This window comes from Zalophus californianus, chromosome 10 (genome assembly GCF_009762305.2).
Source record: "Zalophus californianus isolate mZalCal1 chromosome 10, mZalCal1.pri.v2, whole genome shotgun sequence".
Classification (NCBI taxonomy): Eukaryota; Metazoa; Chordata; class Mammalia; order Carnivora; family Otariidae; genus Zalophus; species Zalophus californianus.
The window spans coordinates 95020711-95047437 of NC_045604.1; the positions used below are offsets into that span (position 1 = coordinate 95020711).

Genomic DNA, 26727 nt, shown 5'->3' on the forward strand with positions numbered 1-26727 from the left:
TCCATCAGACTGATCATCCCACAGCCTCTTTATCGGTTCGCCTGTTGATGGGCAGCCAGGTGTTTCCCATTTTCGGCCATTACAAGCAAACCTACTCTGAACATCTAGGTACAAGCCTTTGTGCAGACATGTATCTTCATTTTCCTTGAGTCTAAAAACAACTACTTGAAACAGAAATGGCTGTGTCATGAAAGTGCCCATGTTTTTTCAAAATGACTATACCACTTTAGATTCTGACAGATGGAGTGCCAGTTCCTCTATTTTCTCATCAACACTCGGTATGCGATCTTTTCAGTATTAGCATGGGCATGTAGTGTACCTCACTGTGGTTTTAGTTTGCATTTCCCTAATGAAGTGGAGTACTTTTCGTCTACTTATTTGCCATCTATATATCTTCTTTGGTGAAGTGTCTGTTCAAGTCTTCTGCCCATTTTTTTTCAGCTGTATGATCAGGGAGTTCTCTACATATTTTGGATACAAGCACTTTATTGGATATATGATTTGCAATCTTTTCTCCCTGTATTTTGCTTGTCTTTTTACCCCCTAACCAGTGTATTTTAAAGAGAAGTTTTTCATTCTGAAGTCTACAATTTATCAACTTATACTCTTATGGGTCACATCTTTGTATTGTATCAAAGAAATCTTTGTCTAACCTAAGTTCACAAAGGTTTTCTCCTACATTTTCTTCTAGAAGTGTTATAGTTTCAGGTTTTACACTGAGGTCTCTGACTGATTTCGAGTTAATTTTTGTGTATGGTGCAAAAAGCATGGCTTGAGGTTCATTTTTTAAAAGATGGGGTATCTGGGGCACTTCTGATCAGTGGAGCATGTGACTCTTGATCTCAGGGTTGTGAGTTCAAGCCCCTCGGGTGTAGGGATTGCTTAAAAATAAAATCTTTTAAAAAATAGGGATGCCTGTCAGGGAAATCCAAATCAAAACCTCAATGAGATACCACCTCACACCAGTCAGAATGGCAAAAATTAACAAGTCAGGAAACGACAGATGTTGGCGGGGATGCGGAGAAAGGGGAACCCTCCTACACTGTTGGTGGGAATGCAAGCTGGTGCAACCACTCTGGAAAACAGTATGGAGGTTCCTCAAAAAGTTGAAAATAGAGCTACCCTACGATCCAGCAATTGCACTACTGGGTATTTACCCCAAAGATACAAATGTAGGGATCCGAAGGGGTACGTGCACCCCAATGTTTAGAGCAGCAATGTCCACAATAGCCAAACTGTGGAAAGAGCCAAGATGTCCATCGACAGATGAATGGATAAAGAAGATGTGGTATATATACTCAATGGAATATTATGCAGCCATCAAAAGGAATGAGATCTTGCCATTTGCAACGACATGGATGGAACTGGAGGGTGTTAGGCTGAGTGAAATAAGTCAATCAGAGAAAGACATGTATCATATGACCTCACTGATATGAGGAATTCTTAATCTCAGGAAATAAACTGAAGGTTACTGGAGTGGTGGGGGTGGGAGGGATGGCGTGGCTGGGTGATAGACATTGGGGAGGGTATGTGCTATGGTGAGCACTGTGAAGTGTGCAAGACTGTTGAATCACAGGTCTGTACTTCTGAAACAAATAATGCCACATATGTTAAGAAAAAAGAAAAAGAAGAAGATAGCAGGAGGGGAAGAATGAAGGGGAGTAAATCGGAGGGGGAGACGAACCATGAGAGACAATGGACTCTGAAAAACAAACTGAGGGTTCTAGAGGGGAGGGGGGTGGGGGGATGGGTTAGCCTCGTGATGGGTATTAAAGAGGGGACGTTCTGCGTGGAGCACTGGGTGTTATGCACAAACAATGAATCATGGAACACTACATCAAAAACTAATGATGTAATGTAGGGTGATTAACATAACAATAAAAAATTTTTAAAAAAATAGGGATGCCTGGGTGGCTCAGTTGCTAAGCGTCTGCCTTCAGCTCAGGTCATGATCTCAGGGTCCTGGGATTGAGTCCCACATCGGGCTCCTTGTTCAGTGAGGAGCCTGCTTCTCCTTCTGCCTGCCACTCCCCCTGCTTGTGCTCGTTCATGCTCTATTTCTGACAAATAAATAAATAAAATCTTTTTAAAATCATAATTAAATTAAATAAGGGGTATCCAATTATTCCAGCATCATTTTTTGAAAAGATTATCTCCATTGAATTGCCTTTACATTTCTGTCAAAACTTAGCTGTCCCTCTGTGTGTGGCTTATTTCTAGACTCTCTGCTCTATTCCACTGACCTATGAGTTTATCTTTATGCCAATACCACACTGTCTTGATAGGGTAACTATATCATACGTCTTAAGATCAGGTTACTCTTAATTAACTTTAATAACTCAGTGTTAATCCTCCAAGTCTGATTGTCTTTTTCAAAATATGTTTAGTTTTTCTAGGTCCTTTACCCTTCCATGTGAATTTCAGAGTCAGTCTGTCAGTTTCTACAAAAAGCCCTGCTGGGATTTGATTGGGATTCAGTTGAATCTTTGGATCAATTTGAGAACAGATATCTTAACCATATTGAGTTTTCCAGCCCATGAGCATGGTATGTCTCTCCATTTATTTAGATCTTCTTTGACCTCTCTCAGCAATATTTTGTATATTTCAGTGGATAGGGCTTACAAAGTTTTATCACATTTATTTCTAAGTATTTCATATTTTTGATGCTATTATGAACAGTGCTTTTTAAAATTTCAATTTCTGATGATTCACTCTGAGCATACAGAAATACAATGGATTTCTGGAAATTGATCTTGTATCCTGCCACTTTACTAAACCCACTTACTAGTTCTAGTAGATTTTTGAAGATCCATCAGATTTTCTACATAGATGATCATGTCTTTCAATAGACAGTTCTACTTTTTCCTTTCCAACCTGAATGGCTTTTACTTTTTTTCTTGCCTAAGTGCACTGGCTAGAACAGAAATGATTAGAATGGACATTCCTGTCTTGCTCCTGATATTAGGGTAAAGTATTCAGTCTTCACAGTGAAGTATGTTAGCTGTAGGCTTTACACAGACCCTCTCTATTGGGTTAAAGAATCTCCCTTCTTTTGTTACTTTGCTGAGGGATTTTATTGAGAATAGATGTCGTTGTTGAGTCCTCTCTCCTGCTCTAAGCCCCAAGGCCCTGTAAATCTGCTTCTCCCCTTGATCCTTAGGATCTCTACTTCCCTGTATGAATTTCTGTTGCATCATGCCAGGATAGAGATCAGATTTTGTCAAATGCTTTTTCTGCACTACTAAGATGACCATATGGGTTTTTCTTTTTTAGTTAATATGGTAAACTACATGGATTGATTTTCAAATATTAAACCAACCCTGCATTCTTGGTCTAAACACCACTTTGGTCATATTATATCATCCTTTCCATATATTGCTGGATTTCATTTGCTAAAATAGTGTTTAGAATTTTAGCATCTATATTCACGAAGGATGTTAGTCTTTAGATTTCTCTCCTTGCAATGTCCTTGCCTGGTTTTGATATCGGGATAATGCAGGCCTCAAAGAATGAGTTGGGAAGTGTCCCCTCTTCTCAATTTTCTGGAGGAGTGGGTAGAACCATTAGCACTTCTTCCTCCAACCCTTGGTAGAACTCCCCAGCAAAGCCACTGTGTACCTGCAGTGGGTACTATCCTCCACCCTATGAACATCAGGCACTGATTCTCTTTTTTTTTTCTTTAAATTTTTTATTGTTATGTTAATCACCATACATTACATCATTCGTTTTTGATGTAGTGTTCCATGATTCATTGTTTGTGCATAACACCCAGTGCCCCACGCAGAACGTGCCCTCCTCAATACCCATCCCCAGGCTAACCCATCCCCCCACCCCCTCCCCTCTAGAACCTTCAGTTTGTTTTTCAGAGTCCATCGTCTCTCATGGTTCGTCTCCCCCTCCGATTTACCCCCTTCATTCTTCCCCTCCTGCTATCTTTTTTTTCCTTAACATATGTTGCATTATTTGTTTCAGAGGTACAGATCTGTGATCCAACAGTCTTGCACACTTCACAGCGCTCACCGTAGCACATACCCTCCCCACTGTCTATCACCCAGCCACCCCATCCCTCCCACCCCCAACCACTCCAGTAACACTCAGTTTGTTTCCTGAGATTAAGAATTCTTCATATCAGAGGCACTGATTCTCTCTTAATCCTTTCAACTGCATCTTTGCCTGGCCTCGGGCAGCTCCCTGTGTATCTGCTCTTCGCTGGATCCCTGCCAGGGAGTAGGGGGAGGCGGCCGACTCCACCTCTCCGAGCACCTCTTCTGCTCTGACCTGCAAATGCTTCTGTCTCCTTGAGCTCTCATCCCCCATCCCCTCAGCTCAGACAGTCTATTTAGCTCTGCCTGGGTTTCCCCTGCACCATGGCCTGAAAACGCTTAGGACAGTGAGCTGAGGCAATTATAGTGCTGATTCTGTTTTTGCCTGCAGTATAAAAAACATATTTGGAAAAAAAAAAAAGATACTTGGTTGTCATCCCTGGTTCCTGGCACAGAACTCCTAAAACCCTTGGAATTTCCTGAGTGACAAGGGTGACAGAAGTGTTTCGTTCTCATGAGGCAACTCTTGGTAGGTCCCTAAAGAACTTCAGGATTGGGGGTTGGTTGCCAGAAAGACCAAGCCTTGATTAGAAGCTTGGAACTTTCAGCCCCATCCCCAACTCTGGGAAGGACAGGGGGACTACATACGGAGTTAATCACCCGTGGACAATGATTTAATCAATCACGCATGTGTAATGAAAGCTCCAAAAAAACCCCAAATGATGGCATTTGGAGATCCACTAGGATGATGAACACATCAAGGTACTGGGAGGATGGAGCACCCAGAAAGGGTGCCACCCCTGCCTATGCATCTCTCCCCTTTGGCTGTTCCTGAGCTCTATCCTTCATAATAGACTAGCAATGTAAGTCAAGGGTTTTCCTGAGTTCTGTGAGCCATTCTAGCAAATTACTGAACCTGAGGGGTAGGCCAGAAAACGTGATGTATAGCTGGTCGGTCGGAAGTACTAGAGGCCCAGACTTGAGACTGGCATCTGAAGTGGGGGCAGCCTGGTGGAGCCGAACCCCTTTAACTGTGGGATCTGAAGCTAACTCCAGGTAAACAGTGTCAGAACTGAGCTGAATTACTGGACATCCAGTGTCCAGGGAACTGGAGAGGAAGTACTAGAAAAGACAACAGTGGGGGGAAAAACCTTCACTGCATGTCCCTCAAGGAGTCACTATCCTTCACTGACTGATGTCCACTGTTTCATCTCTTTTTGTTTCAGAAAGGAAGGTAGATTGGTCCCTGTTACTCTGTCTTGGTCGAAAGTGGAAATCCTCAAATGCAAGTCTCCTTAATCATCACTCCCCTGGCTTCCTGTACCTACTTCCATCAAGGGAGGCTTATACTAGAATCATAGGATTCTGTGTCTGCATGATTCATGAAACCCAAGGCGAAGCAAAAGTTTTGGCTCAGTGTCACCAGTCACCAGTCCCCAGCACAGGGGTCTGGCCCCCAAGACGCCCCCAAGAGGTGCCGGATGACCGCACACACGTTCACACACTCCAGCTCACAACCTCAGGTGCCCTCCGAGAGCCCACAGGCCCTCAGTGCCACGCAGAAAGCCCAGGCCCACGGCTTTATGCCAGCGCATCACAACAAAACCTCAACTCTCACTAGCCCAGAGAACTGGGGAATTTGCTTCCAGTTTCATGACAGTAAGAAGAGTTGGAACCAGAGCCCAGAATAGGAAGTGTGTTTGGCAAGCCGGACAAAAAACCATGGGAAACTGCAATCAGAATAACCCACAGATTCAATTACTCCTCTGTTTCATAATTATCTTAGAAGCTGAATACGTTTCCAGTTGGTAAAAGGGGACTTTCCTGGGCATCTCTTCCAAAGACAGATTAATAATGTTGGGTCTTGTAAGTATTTACTTAATTTGAGATCATTTCTTTCCATCACTTCTCGTTTTAAAGTCTCTAAAATAACAATAATGCTTAAGAAAAGCCTTTTTTTTAATGAAGGGCAGGGGAAAACAAACTCCATCTCTATCCTCATTACCCTAACCATAACTGTATCTTGATATCTTAATGCATAGATACGGCACATAAAGTGGGAAGAATAAATTAATTCCTAGATATATTCTACAGGACTTTCCTAAATTAGGTCATAACAACTTTAAAGGTCAAACAAAGGCAAAAACACTTTCATTCTTAGTACTAAGGCACCATGTGGCTCCCTGCAGTGAGCTACGGAAACTTCCCCATTAGCATTAAAGCCCACATTTAGGACTTACGTGAGAAACTGAAGGGGGGAGGAATGAACTGTCATGAAGATAAAAGACTAAGAAAAACATTCTTAGGCCCTTCACTGGAGCATTCCGAGGGGGAGGCTGAAAACCCTGTTGTGCTTTTTAAGGAACAAGGGCAGCTAGCTTGGCAGGTGTAATACGCCTTTCCCATAAAGGAGGCCCTTACCAAAGACCTCTATCCACCCCAGTGCATGCAAGTAGAGCAGTTATGTTTTCACCAGAAGGACGGTTTTCTAGCATAGCACTAATTATGTCCCTTTTCTGTTTCAAGCCCTTCCAGATGTCTTCACTGTCCCCAGAATTAAGCACAAAAGAAACCCCATTACTCTGGTGTACATACGGTGGGTTCTTCCTGATCTGTAAGCCCACACACCATAAGGACACATCTGTTCCCACATATCATATGTTCCTATCTGGGGTTTCCCAAAGTATGTCAGGTGTAGGTCAACGAAGTTTGGATACACGGGATGAAACAAGGTTCAAGAGGTTTCCTTACTGTAGGATTCCCGCAAGCATTTCATTTAGCATCCCCCAGCAAGCTCCCGGCATTTTACGTGGGATGCCTCAAGGGGCCAGTCCCTCCCAACCTGCCTCTGCCCTAGCACACACCCTCTCGTCTCCCTTCTGCACATCATGTCTCTGCACCTGCCGCCTCACCCGTGCTGCTCCCACCCACCCTTCACCTCTCTCCGATGCGGCTTCCGCCTCCGCCACGCGGCAGACAGCACTCCCCCACACGCGGCCCCTCTTCTCATGGGCCTTCACCTGTAAACCTGGCGCCCCACACACACCTGTCCTCACTCCTCCTGGCTGGCTCACCCCTATGTGCTTTCCCCTCTTCTTTTGAAAACTGAAAACACAGAAAGACAAAAGCACAGAATATAAACAAACACCCATATTCCCATTCATCGGAAGTGACGATCATCAGACTACACCACGAATGCCTTATTTGCTTCAGATCTTTTCTTTAATAAAAGAACAAAATATGATAAAGATGACAGTATCCTCTGATTTCTCGCAAGCACCTCACAAGTGTCTTACATATCCTTCTGGTCCACTCTTATTTTTTTTTACATGCAGATGTTTGTATTCATGAACAGCAAAAATCGTTAGGTTGGGGCGCCTGGGTGGCTCAGTCGGTTAAGCGTCTGCCTTCAGCCCCGGTCATGATCCCAGGGTCCTGGGATCGAGCCCCGTGTCAGGCTCCCTGCTTCGCAGGGAGTCTGCTTCTCCCTCTCCCTCTGCCCCTCCCCTGGCTCATCACGTGCTCGCTCGCTCACTCTCTCTCAAATAAATTCTTTAAAAAACATTAAGTTTTACAAAAAGCTTAACACAGTGACATCATACAGTAAGTATAATTTATCCACTTTCTTTGTCACTCAACAGGATCTACCCATACTGACACTCAACTCAACCCGAGCTACCAATACCAATTTTACTGACCTGCCAGCATTGATCCTGTTGCTTGTACTGCACTGCCAACTTAGCCGGGCCCAGTCTCTGAATGCTTCGTGTGTCTTATCTTACCTCCTGTCTCAGCAACCACTGAGAAGATGCTCCAAACGCACACGGCCGGCCCAGGGCGGCACTAACTCCGGGTCTGCCTGAGTCCCAGGCTACGCTCTGACCCACTGTGCTCAGCCACCCTCTTACCATTGACTGCCAAATGAGCACCTTCCAAGGGGCCAGGCACTTTGTATGCATCTTGTCTCTTAATCCTCTGAACCCCCCTGTGGTGTCAAGGACGATGAACTGTCCTCATTAGAGAGATAAAGAAACTCAGGCTGGAGAAGATGCTGGAGCCTTGGTGTGAGCCCCAACTAGATGGCTTCAAAGTCCAAATTCCTATCCCCTGGGCTAAGTGTCAGATTTACGTAAAAAAATAAAAAGTATAAATAAAAGTCAAAGATAAGATGTGAAACGGGCTAGTGTGAGACTGTGTGAGAGACCTGAAGGCCCCGGTGAGGTGTACTGCTTGGCCGGCTCTATGGTTTTATACCCGTGTCTCTAGTCCCCAATCACATGGTTCCGGGGCATCCTGGGACCCGGGAGACAATACTCACGGTCATGGACCCGATAGCAGTGCTTCTGCAGGCGCCGAACGTCCCACTCCTCCAGCACTCCGTGAGTCATCAACAACTGGAGGAATCGCCGGTGGACGTCAGTCATGACACCTGCCCTTCTAGTACCACCCTGCGGGTGTGAAGGAGCTAAGAAAAGAAGGAAATGAAACCCAGTCACCTCTGGGCTCTCGGAAAGCCAAGTTCTGTGTTGTATACTAACTGACATTCACAAGTAGACATTTGTTGTAGTTCTCAAACTCAAGTGCATCCTGCCAAATGTCCCTAAATGAAAAGGACACGGGTCTGGGGCAAGCCGACGAGTACCAGCAGGTGGGGAGAAGCGTGGGTTCTGGAGACAGCCAGAGTGCCTGGACCCGGCCTGCTCTACCACCTAAGTGAGTGAAATTGGGCAACCTAACCTCCGTGTGCTTCAGTCTCTGATCTATGAGACGAACGATAGCAACGGCCTCCATGGAATTACTCCATTCAGTGAGTTAATACACAATAAAAGCCGGGTAACAGGATAAACACTGCATAAGCGTTAGCTCTATTTACTCCTAGACAATTCTGGGTCTGAAACTTGGTTCAGCCACTTATTGGATCTATGGCCTTGGATAAAGTCAGCTGTGGCCCCATTTTCTCACGCTCTACTTAGAACGGCATTCACCGCCTAAAGAACTGCTAGTAAGCACTTACCCAGTACTAGTTTCCTTCTCATCTCCCAAACCACTAATGAAACAACTGTCACTGTGGGGTGCTTTTTCAATCTCTTGCTCTCTACTAAAACGTTATCTTTCCACAAACCGCAGAGATCACAGCTGATAAAAGCATTACACAAGTCCCGATCAAACAGCCTGCTCTTGCCACGGAGAGGTGGCACGGTGCGGAGGCAAAGAGCGTGGCTTTAGAAATCGGCAGGTGGTGTTGAGACAAGTGTTTGCCAGACCCACCTGAGCTTGAGAGTCATCGAACCTGCACACAAAAAATACAGATTCCTGGGCCCCGTTCCTGGAGGTTCGGACCACCAAGGGGCCTGGAATTCTGAGGGTTTAACATTCACTTCAGGCAATGCCATGATCTGACAAGAAATTCGCTGTTCCCTTAGGCAAATACAGCACATAAATATTTCAGCTAATGAGCTTCATTTTCCTCGGCCTCAGTCTTTTCAGCTATAAAATGGGGATAACAAAAAACTATCTTTAAGACAGAAGATGCCATTTAAATGAGATATGACTACCAGAGGTTTGCCAAGGAGCTGGCACGTAGGAGAGACACAAAAAGGTTAGTTGCTGCTCAGTTGTTTTTTTTTTTTAAACAGCACATCAACTGGACCTCAGGGGTGGGAAGATGCAGGAGCTCAGGACCAGTTTCTCAGACTGCCTGCTAGGTATCCTTGAGAACACCTCAGCGATAACTCAACCTCAACAGGTCCTAAGTTGGGCTCATCTCCTCCTTCCCCCATCCTCAACCTTTTTCTTTGCCTGAGTCCTCTTCACGAATCTTCTGGTTTGGGGGGGGCGGTAGGGGGGCGGTCCACACAGTCATACAAACCACAGGCCCGAGCATCCAACTCTGATTCTCCTCCCCTTCGCCCGCAGATCCAGCCAGTCACTATGTCCTGCCAAAGTTTATTTCCTATCACTAGGATCAGCAACATTAAATCCAACGGCAAATTAAATCCAAAAAAAGTTAAAGAAAGTGAATAATAAAGAGCAGAAAACAATGAAATTAATATACATTTGAGATCAACAAAACCAAAATTATTCCTTGAAAAAAACATACTAAAAGCAACCAACCTCTGACAAGATTTTCCAAGAGAGAGAAGACTGACAAATAAACACTATTTGGAATGAAAAAGGGGATCGCTTCTCAACCTTTTGGCTAAGATCAAGTGTGGAATGAAAAACGGGAACTAAGGATACAAACATATTTTAAAAAAAAGGACATAAACAACCTAACAATAATCTGAAGTTGTAAATATATGCAAAGTTATAGGAAATCCATTCAAAACCAACTAAAGAATTATCTGAAAACCAACAAGTTTTATAACCATTGAAGACATTCTGTGGGAAGTCCATCTCCCCACAAAGAAAACTTCAGATCTGGATGGATTTATCAAGAAGCCCTACCAAACATTCTGGAAGCAAGTGATTTCAAATGTCACAAAACTACCCCAGGGCCTGCAAAAGAGCAAACCCTCCCCAAATCATCTGATAAGGCTGACATAAGTTGGGCATTAAAACCTAACCGAGGCTTCAAAACAAAGGAAATAAAAAGGTCAGTATCTTTCAGAAACACAGCTGCAATGGTCTGGAGCAAAACATTAATTGAAACTTAGCACATAGAAAGGATTCTACATGGTGACCAATTGGGTTTATCCCCTCAACGGTATAAGATGTGATAATCAATTGAATGTCATAGCTCAATAATATCTCAATAAAGTCAGTGGGAGTCACCACATCAACAGAATACAGAAGAAAAAGCCTATAATCATCTTAATAGATTCAGAAACTATGACTGATTAAATAGTCACGAGGGAGGCGGAGCAAGATGGCGGAGGAGTAGGAGACCTGGATTATGTCTCGTCTCAGGAATCCAGCTGGATAGGGATCAAACCATTCTGAACACCTACAAACTCAACAGGAGATCGAACAAAAGAATAGCAACAACTCTCTGAACAGAAAAGCGACCACTTTCTGGAAGGTAGGACGTGCGGAGAAGTGAATCCGAGGCGATATTCGGGAGGATAGACGGCGGGGGAGGGAGCCTCCGCCGGCCGCTTCTGGCAAGTGCCTAGAGCCCCGGAGCACAAAATCAGTATTTTAGAAGTCGGCTCCGCTGAGGGACGTCGCTCCAGTGGCAGAGCTGGGGGTGGAACCCTCGCGGGAGAGTGTGGTCTCAGGACCCTCGGGGTCACAGAAAGACCGGGGGTGCCTGAGTGCGGCAAGCTCCCAGGTATCGGAGCGGGAAAGCTGGCTGCAGAGACGGAGCAGAGGCGCGGGCTCTCAGCTCGGGGTTGCCATAAACTGTGATCCGCGGCCCAGTCGGGCCAATGTTCCTCCAGCAGGGACCCAACAAGCAGCAGAGCCGGGGAGACTCCCCTTCCTCCCCTGGGAGGAGCGGCGCAAGAACGCACCACAGGGATCTGCTGGGTTTGGAGACTCCACACGGGGTCAGGTGCCAGAGATAGCAACGCTCGGTCACAGGCCGGGTGAGCACGGAGTGCGGCCAGACACCGGGCACACAGGAGTGATTGACTGCTTTTCTCTGGGGGCGCGCTGAGGAATGGGGCCCCGAGTTCTCGGCTCCTCCGGACAGAGATTGGGAGGCCACCATTTTCACTCTCATCCTCCAAAGCTGTACCGAGAGCTTGCAGGGAACAAAAGCTGCCGAGGGCAAACCTGAGCAAACCCGAGCAGATTGCTTAGTCCAGACTGGCAAGGGCGGGGCAATTCCGCCTCCGGCAAAGACATTTGGGAACCACGGCAACAGGCCCCTCCCCGAGAAGATCAGCACGAACACCCAGCCAAGACCAAGTTTACTGATCAAGGAGAATGGGAGAACTCCAGCGCTAGGGGAATACTACACAGAGAATTCATGGTTTTTTTACCCTGATTCATTAGTTTTTCAAAGTTAATTATTTTAACTGTTTTTCTTTAATTTTTCTTTTGCCCTTTTACAAATAAGATCTTATCAAGCCCTTTTATAAAAAAAATTTATTTTTCATTTTTAGAGTCATATTCTATCCCTTCATAGTAGTTACCCTTATTTTTGGCATATGTATATGTTGTTCTCGCTTTAAAATTTTGACATACAATTTTTTCTAACAGATCAAAATATACCCTAAATCACTAGTGTATGGCTTTGTTCTAGTCTCCTGCCTGATCACATTCTCTCCCTTTTTTTTTTAAATCTTCTTTTTTCAAACAACTTATCAATTCCTTTTAAAAATCTTTTATAATTTTCATCTTTACAGTCATCTTCCATCCCTTCAATGTATCAACCCTTATTTTGTACATATATGTCTTTCTTTCTTAAATTTTAGGAGGCACTTTCTTCTAACTGACCAAAATACACCCAAAATCTAGTGTGTGGCACTGATCCATGCACCAGCCTGATCATATTTGATCATATTCTGTTTTCTTTTCTTTTGTTCTGTTTTTGTTTGCATTGATCTTTTTCTTTTTCTTTTTTTTTCCTCTTTCTTTTTTCTTTCATTCCCTTTCTTTTCCCCTGGTTTCTGGTCTTTTCTGATTGGTTTAGAGTATATTTGCTGGGGACGTTGCTAACCTGTTAGCATTTTGTTCTCTCATTCATCTATTCTCCACTGGACAAAGTGACAAGACGAAAAAAATCACCTCAACAAAAAGAACAAGAAATAGTACTGTCTGCCAGGGACCTACTCAATACAGACATGAGTGCGATGTCGGACCTAGAGTTCAGAATCATGACTTTAAAGATACTAGCTGGGCTTGAAAAAAGCATGGAAGTTATTAGAGAAACCGTTCCTGGAGAAATAAAAACTAAAATCTAACCAAATCGAAATCAAAAAGGCTATTAATGAGGTGCAATCAAAACTGGGGACACTAACTGCTAGGATAAATGAGACAGAAGAGAGAATCAGCAATATAGAAGACCAAATGATGGAAAATAAAGAAGCTGAGAAAAAGAGAGATAAACAACTACTGGATCACGAGGGCAGAATTCGAGAGATAAGCGATACAGTAAGACGAAACAACATTAGAATAATTGGGAGCCCAGAAGAAGAAGAAAGAGAGGGAGGGGCAGAAGGTATATTGGAGCAAATTATAGCAGAGAACTTCCCTAATGTGGGGAAGGAAACAGGCATCAAAATCCAGGAGGCACAGAGAACCCCTCTCAAAATCAGTAAAAATACGTCAACACCCCGACATCTAATAGTAAAACTCACGAGTCTCAGAGACAAAGAGAAAATCTTGAAAGCAGCTCGGGAGAAGAGATATGTAACCTATAATGGTAGAAACATTAGATTGGCAACAGACCTATCCACAGAGACCTGGCAGGCCAGAAAGGACTGGCAAGATATCTTCAGAGCACTAAACGAGAAAAATATGCAGCCAAGAATACTATATCCAGCTAGGCTGTCATTGAAAATGGAGAGATAAAAAGCTTCCAGGACAAACAAAAACTAAAGGAATTTGCAAACACGAAACCAGCCCTCCAAGAAATATTGAAAGGAGTCCTCTAAGCAAAGAGAGAGCCTAAAAGCAGCATAGACCAGAAAGGAACACAGACAATATACAGTAACAGTCACCTTACAGGCAATACAATGGCACTAAATTCGTATCTTTCAATAGTTACCCTGAATGTAAATGGGCTAAATGCCCCAATCAAAAGACACAGGCTATCAGATTGGATTAAAAAACAAGACCCATCCATAGGCTGTCTGCAAGAGACTCATTTTAGACCCAAAGACACCCCCAGATTGAAAGTGAGGGGGTGGAAAACCATTTACCATGCTCATGGACACCAAAAGAAAGCTGGGGTGGCAATCCTTATATCAAACAGATTAGATTTTAAAACAAAGCCTGTAATAAGAGGTGAGGAAGGACACTATATCCTACTTAAAGGGTCTATCCAACAAGAAGATCTAACAATTGTAAATATCTATGCCCCGAACTTGGGAGCAGCCAATTATATAAGGCAATTAATAACAAAAGCAAAGAAACACATTGACAATACAATAAGAGTGGGGGACTTTAACACCCCCCTGACTGAAATGCACAGATCATCTAAGCAAAAGATCAACAAGGAAATAAAGACTTTCAATGACACACTGGACCAAATGGACTTCACAGACATATTCAGAACATTCCATCCCAAAGCAACGGAATACACATTCTTCTCTAGTGCCCATGGAACATTCTCCAGAATTGATCACATGCTAGGTCACAAAACAGGCCTCAACCGGTACCAAAAGATTGGGATTATTCCCTGCATATTTCAGACCACAGTGCTTTGAAACTAAGACTCAATCACAAGAGGAAAGTCAGAAAGAACTCAAATACATGGAGGCTAAAGAGCATCCTACTAAAGAATGAATATGTCAACCAGGAAATTAAAGAAGAATTAAAAAAAATTCATGGAAACCAATGAAAATGAAAACACAACTGTTCAAAATCTTTGGGATACAGCAAAGGCAGTCCTGAGAGGAAAGTATATAGCAATACAAGCCTTTCTCAAGAAACAAGAAAGGTCTCAAATACACAACCTAACTCTACACCTAAAGGAGCTAGAGAAAATACAGCAAATAAAGCCTAAACTCAGCAGGAGAAGAGAAATAATAAAGATCAGAGCAGAAACCAAAAGAACAGTAGAACAGATCAACGAAACTAGGAGCTGGTTCTTTGAAAGAATTAACAAGATTGATAAACCCCTGGCCAGACTTATCCAAAAGAAAAATGACCCAAATCAACATAATCATGAATGAAAGGGGAGAGATCATAACCAAAACCAAAGAAATACAAACAATTATAAGAACATATTATGAGCAACTGTATGCCAGCAAAGTAGATAACCTGGAAGAAATGGATACATTTCTAGAGCTGTATCAACTACCAAAATTGAACCAGGAAGAAATAGGAAACCTGAACAGACCTATAACCACTAAGAAAATGGAAGCAGTCATCAAAAATCTCCCAACAAACAAAAGCCCAGGGCCAGATGGCTTCCCAGGGGTATTGTACCAAACATTTCAAGAAGAATTAATACCTATTCTCCTGAAACTGTTCCAAAAAATAGAAATGGAAGGAAAACTTCCAAACTCATTTTATGAGGCCACCATTACCTTGATCCCAAAACCAGACAAGGACCCCATCAAAAAGGAGAATTACAGACCAATATCCTTGATGAACATGGATGCAAAAATTCTCACCAAAATACTAGCCAATAGGATCCAACAGTACATTAAAAGGGATTATTCACCATGACCAAGTGGGATTTATCCCTGGGCTGCAAGTTTGGTTCAACATCTGCAAATCAATCAACGTGATACAATATATTAACAAAAGAAAGAACCAGAATCATATGATCCTCTCAGTAGATGCAGAAAAAGCATTTGACAAAGTACAGCATCCTTTCTTAATCAAAACTCTTCAGAGTATAGGGATAGAGGGTACATACCTCAATATCATAAAAGCCATCTATGAAAAACCTACAGCAAGTATCATTCTTGATGGGGAAAAGCTGAGAGCTTTCCCCCTAAGGTCAGGAACGCGGCAGGGATGTCCACTATCACCACTGCTATTCAACATAGTATTAGAAGTCCTTGCCACAGCAATCAGACAACAAAAAGAAATCAAAGGCATCCAAATCGGCAAGGAGGAAGTCAAATTCTCACTCTTTGCAGATGATATGATACTTTATGTGGAAAACCCAAAAGACTCCACCCCAAAACTGCTAGAACTCATACAGGAATTCAGTAAAGTGGCAGGATATAAAATCAATGCACAGAAATCAGTGGCATTCCTATACACCAACAAGACAGAAGAGAGACAAATCAAGGAGTCGATCCCATTTACAATTGCACCCAAAACCATAAGATACCTAGGAATAAATTTAACCAGAGGCAAAGGATCTGTACTCAGAAAACTATAAAATACTCATGAAAGAAATTGAAGAAGACACAAAGAAATGGAAAAACGTTCCATGCTCATGGATTGGAACAAACATTGTGAAGATGTCAATGCTACCTAGAGCGATCTACACATTCAATGCAATCCCCATCAAAATACCATCCACTTTTTTCAAAGAAATGGAACAAATAATCCTAAAATTCGTATGGAACCAGAAGAGACCCCGAATAGCCAGAGGAATGTTGAAAAGGAAAAGCAAAGCTGGCGGCATCACAATTCCAGACTTCCAGCTCTATTACAAAGCTGTCATCATCAAGACAGTATGGTATTGGCATAAAAACAGACACATCAATCAATGGAACAGAATCGAGAGCCCAGAAATGGACCCTCAACTCTATGGTCAACTGTTCTTTGACAAAGCAGGAAAGAATGTCCAATGGAAAAAAGACAGTCTCTTCAACAAATGGTGTTGGGAAAATTGGACAGCCACATGCAGAAGAATGAAACTGGACCATTTCCTTACACCACACACAAAAATAGACTCCCAAATGGTTGAAAGACCTAAATGTGAGACAGGAGTGCATCACAATCCTAAAGGAGAACACAGGCAGCAACCTCTTCCTCAGCCGCAGCAACTTCTTCCCAGAAACATCGCCAAAGGCAAGGGAAGCAAGGGCAAAAATGAACTATTGGGATTTCATCAAGATAAAAAGTTTTCACACAGCAAAAGAAACAGTCCACAAAACCAAAAGACAACCGACAGAATGGGAGAAAATATTTGCAAATGACATATCAGAGAAAGGCCTAGTATCCAAAGTCTATAAAGAACTTACCAAACTCAACACCCAAAGAACAAATGATCCAATCAAGAAATGGGCAGAAGACATGAACAGACATTTTTCCAAAGAAGACATCCAAATGGCCAACAGACACATGACAAAGGGCTCGACATCACTTGGCATCAGGGAAATCCGAATCAAAACCTCAATGAGGTTACATTTGTAACCTGTAACATAAGTTACAGCCACTTACTAATGGCTACAATTAACAAGTCAGGAAACGACAGATGTTGGCGGGGATGTGGAGAAAGGGGAACCCTCTTACACTGTTGGTGGGAATGCAAGCTGGTGCAGCCACTCTGGAAAACAGTATGGAGGTTCCTCAAACAGTTGAAAATAGAGCTACCATACGATCCAGCAATTGCACTACTGGGTATTTACCACAAATATAGGGACCGAAGGGGTACGTGCACCCCAATGCTTATAGCAGCAATGTCCACAATAGCCAACCTCTGAAAAGAGCCAAGATGTCCATCTACAGATGAACGGATAAAGAAGAAGTGGTATATATACACAATGGAATATTATGCAGCCATCCAAAGGAATGAGATCTTGCCATTTGCAATGACATGGATGGAACTGGAGGGTGTTACGCTGAGCGAAATAAGTCAATCAGAGAAAGACATGTATCATATGACCTCACTGATATGAGGAATTCTTAATCTCAGGAAATAAACTGAGTGTTGCTGGAGTGGTGGGGGGTGGGAGGAATGGGGTGGCTGGGTGATAGACATTGGGGAGGGTATGTGCTACGGTGAGCGCTGTGAATTGTGCAAGACTGTTGAATCACAGATCTGTACCTCTGAAACAAATAATGCAATATATGTTAAGTAAAAAAAAAAGAAGAAGATAGCAGGAGGGGAAGAATGAAGGGGAGTAAATCGGAGGGGGAGATGAACCATGAGAGACGATGGACTCTGAAAAACAAACTGAGGGTTCTAGAGGGGAGGTGGGTAGGAGGATGGGTTAGCCTGGTGATGGGTATTAAAGAGGGCATGTTCTGTGTGGAGCACTGGGTGTTATGCACAAACAATGAATCATGGAACACTACACCAAAAACTAATGATGTAATGTATGGTGATTAAGATAACAATAAAAAATATCTAAATTCAACAGTCACTCATACTAAATACTTGGGAGTTAAAAGAAACTTCCTTTATCTACTAATGTTATCTACAAAAACATAATACCTAAGGAAGGAATACTGAAAGCAATCACTTTCAAATCCACATTGATCCAGTGCAACTGAACCCACGTGATTCCGATCAAAATCCCAACAGGCTGTGTGTGTCTGCATGTGTTTTGACATGATTCAAAAATTTACATGGAACACATAAAGGCAAAACAGCAAAGCTATTCTGGGAAAAGATGAAGACAGGAGGACTCGTCCTACCAGGTAGCGACTTATTTTAAAGCTACAGTAATGAATAATGTATGAAAATATTATAACATGGACCAATTAAGACCAGCAGTACAGAACAGAGAACCCAGACACAGAAACGCACACAGATATGGATACATGACATGTTGGAGAAACAGAACACCAGATCAAAGCAAGCTTTTCAATAAAAGGTGCCAGAACAATGGATTACCCTTATGTGAAAAAAACAGAGAACTCAACCTTCACCTCACACTATGCACAGAAAATCTTTTTGAGGAGTAAGGTCATAAGAAAGAAAACACTATAAAACTTTGGGCAACAATACAGAACATTCTTTATGAGCCAAAGGCAGGGAAGGATTTCTTTAAAAGATACGATAATAACAATAATAATAATAGATACAAAAAGTACAAACCATAAAGGAATACACCAATAAATCCAACTTTGTTAAAATTAAGAACCTCTGTTCACCCAAAATACTTGAGAGTGGGAGAGAGAGAGAGGAGACAAGCTACAAACTGGAAAGCATCTGAAACACACTGAAGCCACGGAAGATTCATACTCAGAATATGTGATGAAGTCCTACAAATCAGTAAGGGGAAGACAAGTGCGTGAGAAAAATGAGCAACAGAAATTTTCAAAGAGGATGCACAAATGATTAATAAATATATTAAAAGCTGCTCAGTCTTGATGTCATCAGGCAAATGAGTATTCAAACCACAGTGACCAATGTCTTATTCATCACCAGATAGGCAAAAGTTCTGAATAATGGCCTAGGCTAAAACTCATCCACTGCTGGTGGAGTGTAAACTCTTATGAACCACCTCAGACAGTTCGATATTACTGGCAAATTTGGGTATCCCCAGAAAGCCACTCTTCAGTATACAATTTAGAGAAACTTTTCTACATCTGCCCCAGGAAATATGTTTATAAATGCACCATGTGGTAGCAAAAATCTGGCAAGTATCCATGACAATCAGTTGAGGAATGCCTGCATAAAGCATTTATAATCAAACCGTGGAATTTGAAATAGCAAGGAAGCAATGAAGGTGATGTAGAGCTACTCACATCACCATGGATGCATCTCATATATGTAATGTTATGCAAAAATAAAGGCACATAAATATATATATGAGGATCCTATATAAAATTCAAAACCTAGCGAAACCATACATGGCAGTCGTTACAGATACACAGTAAACCACAAAGAAAAATAGGGAACGGAACACAATACTCAGGGCAGTGGTCATCTTTGGTGAGGGGAAGAAAGGATTTAGCAGGGGCTTTCAGGATATGATAATGTTCTATTTCTTAACTTGATGGTGAGTATATGGGTGTTTTATTTTTATCCTTCAAACTTACATTGCAAACATTTTTATAGAAATGTTACCTATCATGATTAAAAAGAGGAAATAATGTAAATATGTTACATAACAGCCAAAATAAATGTTAGTAAGAAGGACCAACTATAACAGCATAGAAGGCTATACAATTTGGGGGAAAGGAGAAGAAAATAGATGCAGATAGGCCTGTTTATACACAGAAGGCAGTTGTCTGAAGAGGGACTGGGTAGCAGAGGTTAATCATGGTTAACTGCCTACCCAAATAATTAAAAAACGGAAATGTCTGTGCAATAAGCAGATCTCAACCGTCACCATTTGAGCCACGTGCGAGGCATAAGTTGAGTGCTTTCCTATGGTCTCAATCCATCCTCACCCGAGGACGGAAGCATTACTGACCCCATTTTACAGATGAGGAAACAGAGACCGAAGGCACAAGGCGATGTACAGAATTAGTGATGGACACGGAGGTGGCAAAACAAATGCAGAGTTCAGGAACTGTAGCACCCCCTGTCCAGGTAAGCGAGATACAGGAGGCAACAATTCAATCACGATCCCTTGCCTGCAGGGATCCCTTACCTACAATTCTCAAATCTAAAAAAGGTCTTAAAACCCAATCTTTTAAGCTTGAAAACCTGATCTGACCTAAGCTGAGGCTATTTCTGGCCGTTCTTTAGCTCTTTTGGTGTAAATATGCACATATTTAGCTGTGAAAATACTCATGTATTTGATTACAAAAAGCTGCCCCAGACCCCAATGAAGGTATGACATAACATCGAATATATGCATCATATTCCTTTCGAAAATCCGAAAAAATGGGAATTCTGAGCACGCCTCGCCTCGGGGCTTTAAAATACGAGGCTGTGGACTTGTATAAAGTAAGGATTCCTGTAACAAGGCAGCACAAGCACAGAACGCGGCGGGTAACCGAGAGGAGGTCCGCGAAGGCCTTATTTTCCGTATTCGGTTCAGGCAGAATTCTGTATTTTGCTTTTGTCACCTAATATTAGGATCAAACCGACTTTTGCACCTATTACTACGATTTAACAACGTCTGTGTGTCGGGGGCACTAGGTTCCAGCCTACTGGCCTTCCAGGCCCTCTCTGGGCCCGTTTCCTCATCAGGAAATGAGGAGCCCCAAGCCCCCGGGCCCCCAGCGCCACACTCCGGCACAGACACGGGCAGACCCCGGGGCCTGACCCCCACCTTCCGTCCTCCGTCGCCTCTCTGCACGGCCCTCTTCCATCCCCCGCAGCCTCGCGGCCCGGCGCCCGGACTTCCGACCGCGGTACCCAGGTGCAGCCCCCACTGCGGGCGGCCAAGACAGAAAGGCGAGCGCGGCTCCTCCTTCGGGGCGGGACGAACGCGGGCTCGTCGTTCCAATTGGTGGATGTCGCCCATTCGTCCCTCCTACAGGGTGACGCACTTCCTGCCCTCCCGTTCCCCCTTTCAGCTGCAGTAGTGCCAAGGAGCCCGTGGGGTAGGTGGGGAGTTACGCGCTTCTCCCGCCGCTTTCCGTACCTTACGGGGAGGATCTGCGGCTTGTCGCCGTCCACCGCAGTGGCGCCCCGCGACCAAAGAGGTGGAAGGGCAGGCATGCAGCGGGACCCTACCCCCCCAGTAGCCGCGGCTCCGCGGACACAAGCCAGTGCCCTATCCCGGGCCTCAGTTTCCCCATCTGTACAACAGACACTGTGGCCTCGAGGTCAGCGATGAGGGCTCTTGTTGTCATATAGCTTGCGGAGAATCTTGGCTCTGCGACTTACTAGTTGCCAGATCTTGGGTGAGTCATTGAGCTGCGCTGAGCCTCAGTTTCTTCATCTCTTACATGGGAATGATAATAGCCCTCGTGGAATAGGGTGGTCATGAGGTTTAAAAGAAAAAACGCACACTTGGAAGTGCTGATTAAATGTCAGCTACTGCCTTACCTAGGGATTGCTAGGAGAAGCAAATGAAGTTATTAATAGAAGTGAATGGACTGTTGGAGGACATCCTTTGACAAACGCTTGCATCCCAGTGCCTGATCTGGGAGCTGGGGATGCAGTCTAGCAGGGAAACAGGTAGCTAATTCTAGTACAGCAGAAAGTGCAAGTATCTATATCTCTGTGATGATAGCTTCAAATCCCTACTTGGCCGGTTACACTCCTGTGATCTTGGACAACTTCTCAACCTCTCTGGATATCAGTTTCCCGGTGGGCTGAGTGAAAAAAGCAGTAGCATGTGGTAGTTAAGAGCTTGAGCTTGGGAGCTGGACCCTCTGGATTTGAATGCTGGTTCTTAAACTCAGTATGTCTGAGACCCAGGACAAAATCCTGAAGGTCTCCACCTCAGTTTGCTCATCCATAAGGCAGGGATAATACTAGCACATTGTTGATAGGATTGCTGTGAGATCAAATGAGTTAATACATGCAAAGTTCTTAGAGTATCTGGCACATAGTAAGGTCTCAATAAGTGTGAGTTATCTTTACTAATAAAGTACTTTATAAAATGGCTTGGGGGCAGTCAAAGAGAAGAACAGCTCTAAGGAGACCATCTATGTTTTGTTTGTCCTACATAGTTTTGTAAAATTTTGAATTTATTATCAATATTTAAAGCTGAGGCATTTCACATAAAACCCTAGGGTATCTGGCAGCTCTTGAAATATGGGGCAGTCTGGCCACAATAGACCAGCATTCCCCTATGGCAGCCCCTGTTTAAAGCTTCATAGAGATTATGCCGCTTTGTGATGATGTGTGCTTTCTGGGGGTGTAGAGAAATAAAAACAGGGGCCCATGAATGGAAAATACTGGGAACACTGACATTTCATGATCAAATGGCCAAGAAAGGAGGTAGAAAGAAAGAGATTCAAGACCAAGTGGTACCAGAGGCAAAGAGGAGGGAGAGACTATTGGGTGGTAGGGTGTGGTCTGAATTGTCAGTGCTCTGGAGAGGTCAAGAAAAACGTGCGCTGATTTAGAATGTGATGGCCATTAAGAGCCCATAGAAACAGGAGGAAGCTAGATCTGTCTCCAAGAGAAGTGAATGTATGGAAGCTGAAGGAATGGAGAGGGGATGCTGACTACTTCTAGGAACGGTGTTTTGGGAAGGGGAGACATGAAGACAAGAGCAGAGGGAATAATCAATAGAATAAAGACAGGAGAGAATGGGTTCAAGGGCACACAGAGACAGAATTACTCTTACCCTAGAAAGGAAGAAAGACATTTCTGAAACAGGAGGAAAAGAGGTAAAAATGGATGGATAAATTTCACCTCTGATGTTTTCTGCTTTCTCCATAAAGTAGCAAACTCTGATTCTGCTAAGCAAAGGAGCTGAGAGATGCTTGGGGATTTGAGGAGAATCAAAGGTTTGGAACAGATGCCAAAGGGAATGCAAAAGTGAGGTTCCAGCTAAGGTTGAAACCATAAATGTGCAGAGAGGATAGTCACTCCTGATCCCTGGGCAATCTCCCATCCCCATACCAGGGGCCTCAGAGAAGAAGCTCTGTGTGGACTCATACTGGGGTGGGTCTTAGCTAAACAAATGCAGCTGGCCCTAGAAGTCAAAGCAACTGGAGAGTGTTGGTGGGAGGGTCTTTGAAGTCATCCACTGCAGTATGGGCAGGTAGACACAGGAGGAAGGAAGAGTGCTGAGAAGTTAGCATGGAGGGGGACAGCAACCAGAGGTCCCAGTGAGGTAGATTACCAGGTGACAGTCCTGCCTCAACATGCCTCCACCCTCAGAAGACAGCCCATTCTCTAGTTGGCTCAGTGAGTATTTATGAGGACCTTCAGTGTGCCAGACATTGAGTGGTTTGCTACAGGACAACTCTGCCAGTTCAAATATTCTGAAAGTTGGCCGTGAAAGGTACAGAAGCTCCGTGGACATAAATTCACTTTCCATAAGGCAGGTGGCTGAGACTCTGGCTAGAGAGGAAGCTTGGGGGCCAAATCATAGGCTAAGGGGGTCAGTCTTTTTACCTGAAGACCATAGAAGCTATTGGGGAGGAAGTGATGAGATCAGGTTTGTATTTTAGAAAAAGAACATCAGCACATCTGATCTTTTCAAAACATACTTTGGAACATTTACAGAAATTGACTGTGTACCGGCCACAAAGGAAGTCTCAATAAATTCCAAAGAATCTATAGACCACATTCACGAACCAGTGAAGTAAAATGAAGACTCAAAAACACAACCAGAAAGAAACCCAAACCACTTCTAGACCTTAAACTAGTAACTGAAAATGCTTCTGAGGAGAGGGTCCTGAAGACAGGATGATCTTTTTTTTATCATGTACTACTATTACTTATGAAAAAATAAAATTAAACATGATAAGCATATTTGAATTTTATTTCTTTAGCCGGGAATTCATTTATATTAGTTTTTATACCTGAGTGTATGTTGAAAGATTTTATAACATTTTTAAGAGAAAAAGAACATATATTTGGAAACTGAAAAATACATACATGTTAAAAAGAAAACTAATATGGAAATTACAAAATATTTAGAAATGAATGACCAAAAAAACCCCAATATAATGAAACGTGGGATCCAACTAAAACAATAATTAGAGGAGGATTTATAGCCTTAAGTGTACTTAATACAAAACAAGAAAAAAATTTAAGTGTTCAATGTAAGAGTTAGATAAATAACTAAATAACCCAGAGAAAACAGAAAGAAGGAAATAATAAAGCAAGAGGCAGATGTGAGTAAAACAAAAAAGAAAATTAAATTGATTGTGGAAACGAGAAACTGCTGTTCTATTAAAGACTAATACAACAGACAAGCTTCTTGTAAGAGTTATCGAAGCAATATTATAAATGGCTAAAGAGAGTGTAAAAATTTAGAAAGCATGGGTATACTATGAACAACTTTATGCCAACACATTTGAAAATCTAGATAAAAGGGGCAATTTTTGACAAAAATACAAATTACAAAATTTTGCCCTAGAAGAGAAGTAGACCAATAATCATCATTGAACTTGAAAAGGCAATGGATCTGTTCCAACTCATAAAATGCCCAGGCTAAGATAGTTTTACTAGAGTGATACACATGCACACAAATGCAAAAAAACAAAAAACAAAAAAACAAACTATATTATGCAAACTGCACCAGAATATGGACAAGACGGAGAAATCTATCCAAATATTCTGTGAGGCTAGTCTAATCTTGATACCAAAACAAGAACAGCAGAATTAAAGAAAATGTCAGGTCCATGTATATTATAACAATGTATGCAAAAATTGAGTCTCTTAGTATCTCAAAAGACAATCTCTTTATGATGAGTGATGTTGAGCATCTTTTCATGTATCTGTTGGCCATCTGGAAGCCTTCTTTAGAAAAATGTCTGTTCAGGTCCTCTGCCCATTTTTAATTGGATTTTGGATTATTTGTCTTGTTTGGTGTTGAATTGTATAAGTTCATCATATATTTTGGATACTAATCAGGGAGAATGCAAATCAAAAACCACTAGGTATCACCTTACACCTGTCAGTATGGCTAAAATTAAAAAGACAAGAAATAACAAGTGTTGGCGAGGATGTGGAGAAAAAGGAACCCTTGTGCACTGTTGGTGGGAATGCAAACTGGTGCAGCCACTATGGAAAACAGTGTGGAGATTCCTAAAAAAATTAAAAATAGAAATAGCATATGATCCAATAATTCCATTACTGGGTATTTACCCAAAGAAAACAAAAGCACTAATTCAAAAAGATATATGCATCCCTATGTTTATTGCAATATTATTTGCAATAGCCAAGATATGGAAGCAACCTAAACATTTATCAATAGACAAATGGATAAAGAAGCCATAATGTATATGTATATATGAATATGAATATTATGCAGCCATAAAAAAAGATGAGCTCTTGCCATTTGCAACAACATGGATAGACCTAGAGGCTATTATTCTAAGTGAAATAAGTCTGACTGAGGAAGACAAATACCATATGATCTCACTCATATGTGGAATCTAAATAAACAAATGAATAAATGAACAAAATGAAAAGCAGAATCAGACCTATAAATATAGAGAACAAACTGATGGTTGCCGGAGGGAAAGGGGAGGGGCAAAGTATGTGAAGGGAAGTGGGAAACACAGGCTTCCAGTTATGGAATGAATAAGTCACGGGAAGAAAAGGCACAGCATAGGGAATATAAATAATGCTGCATAGTGACCAATTGTAGCCACACTTGTGAGCACAACGTAACATACAGAGATGTTAAATCACAATGTTCTACACCTGAAACTAATGTAACATTGTGTGTCAACAATACTCTAATTAAAAAAAAAAAAAGTTAAAAAAAATAGACTGTCTCTTCCAGAAGAGGAAATTCGAACGACTAAAAAAAGTGTGGAAAGATGCCCAACCTTACTATTAGTTGGAAATACAAACAACAAAAAGATGCCAATTTTCCCCCATAAAAAAGATAATGCACCCCTATGCATATCTGGTGGAGTTGTAAATATTACAGCTGCTCTGGAGAGCAATTTGGTGTCATGGCAATTGAAAAAGCTCATCTGGCAATTCCACTTCTAGGACTTTAACTAGAGAAAATCTCCCTTGTGCTCTTGAGAGGTTTGCTCAACAGGGTTGCCAACAGAGGAAACAATGAGAACATCCTAACTATCCATTAACAAGGAAATGAAAAGGCAAAATGTTCATGAGGGATGGATGATCATGTAGCATTAAGAGGGATGAATTCACTCACAGGTATCTATATGGATGAGTCTTAAAAGCATAGAGTGAAGTGGGGAAAAAAAACAAGAGGCAAAGATGATTCATCTTCCGGTTACTCTGTGTGTAAAATTGGCGAAATGCAAAACGGCAAATTGTATATTTCCAGTAGATGAATCTATGCACATAAAAGTATCTTCTTATTAAGGATTGGAAACACTATCACAAAACTGACACTAGGAGACCTCTAGGAAAGGGAAAAGGGGGTGGGATGGGCATAAAGAAGTCTTGATCTCTCTCTCTCTCTCTCTCTCCCTCTGTCTCTCATGAATAAATAAATAAAATCTTAAAAAAAAAGAAGTCTTGAGGCTTATCTGCAATGTGTGAATTTTAAAACAAAATAACAAAAGTATATATTAATACAGTGTTTGTCTAATTTTCCAATACAGGCAAATATGCCTAAATGCTAACAGTGGCTAATGCTGAACGCTGGGAAAATGGATGGCTGTCACTGTTCACTTTCACTATTCTGTATTTAAA

The 26727-nt window shown here is 42.4% G+C and overlaps 1 protein-coding gene across 1 annotated transcript in view; it reads right to left on the reverse strand.

The window, feature by feature from the left end:
- The window catches only part of NSMCE1 (NSE1 homolog, SMC5-SMC6 complex component), a 39733-nt gene extending 18601 nt beyond the window's left edge, over positions 1 to 21132 (reverse strand). Inside the window, exons 1-3 of the mRNA XM_027610619.2 lie at positions 21031 to 21132; positions 20741 to 20987; positions 8362 to 8508 (exon numbers count right to left, since the gene is read on the reverse strand). Coding sequence (XP_027466420.1) covers positions 8362 to 8508; positions 20741 to 20987; positions 21031 to 21132 — 496 coding nt within the window. The remainder of the gene's footprint in view (positions 1 to 8361; positions 8509 to 20740; positions 20988 to 21030) is intronic.
- Positions 21133 to 26727: the final 5595 nt, after the last annotated feature.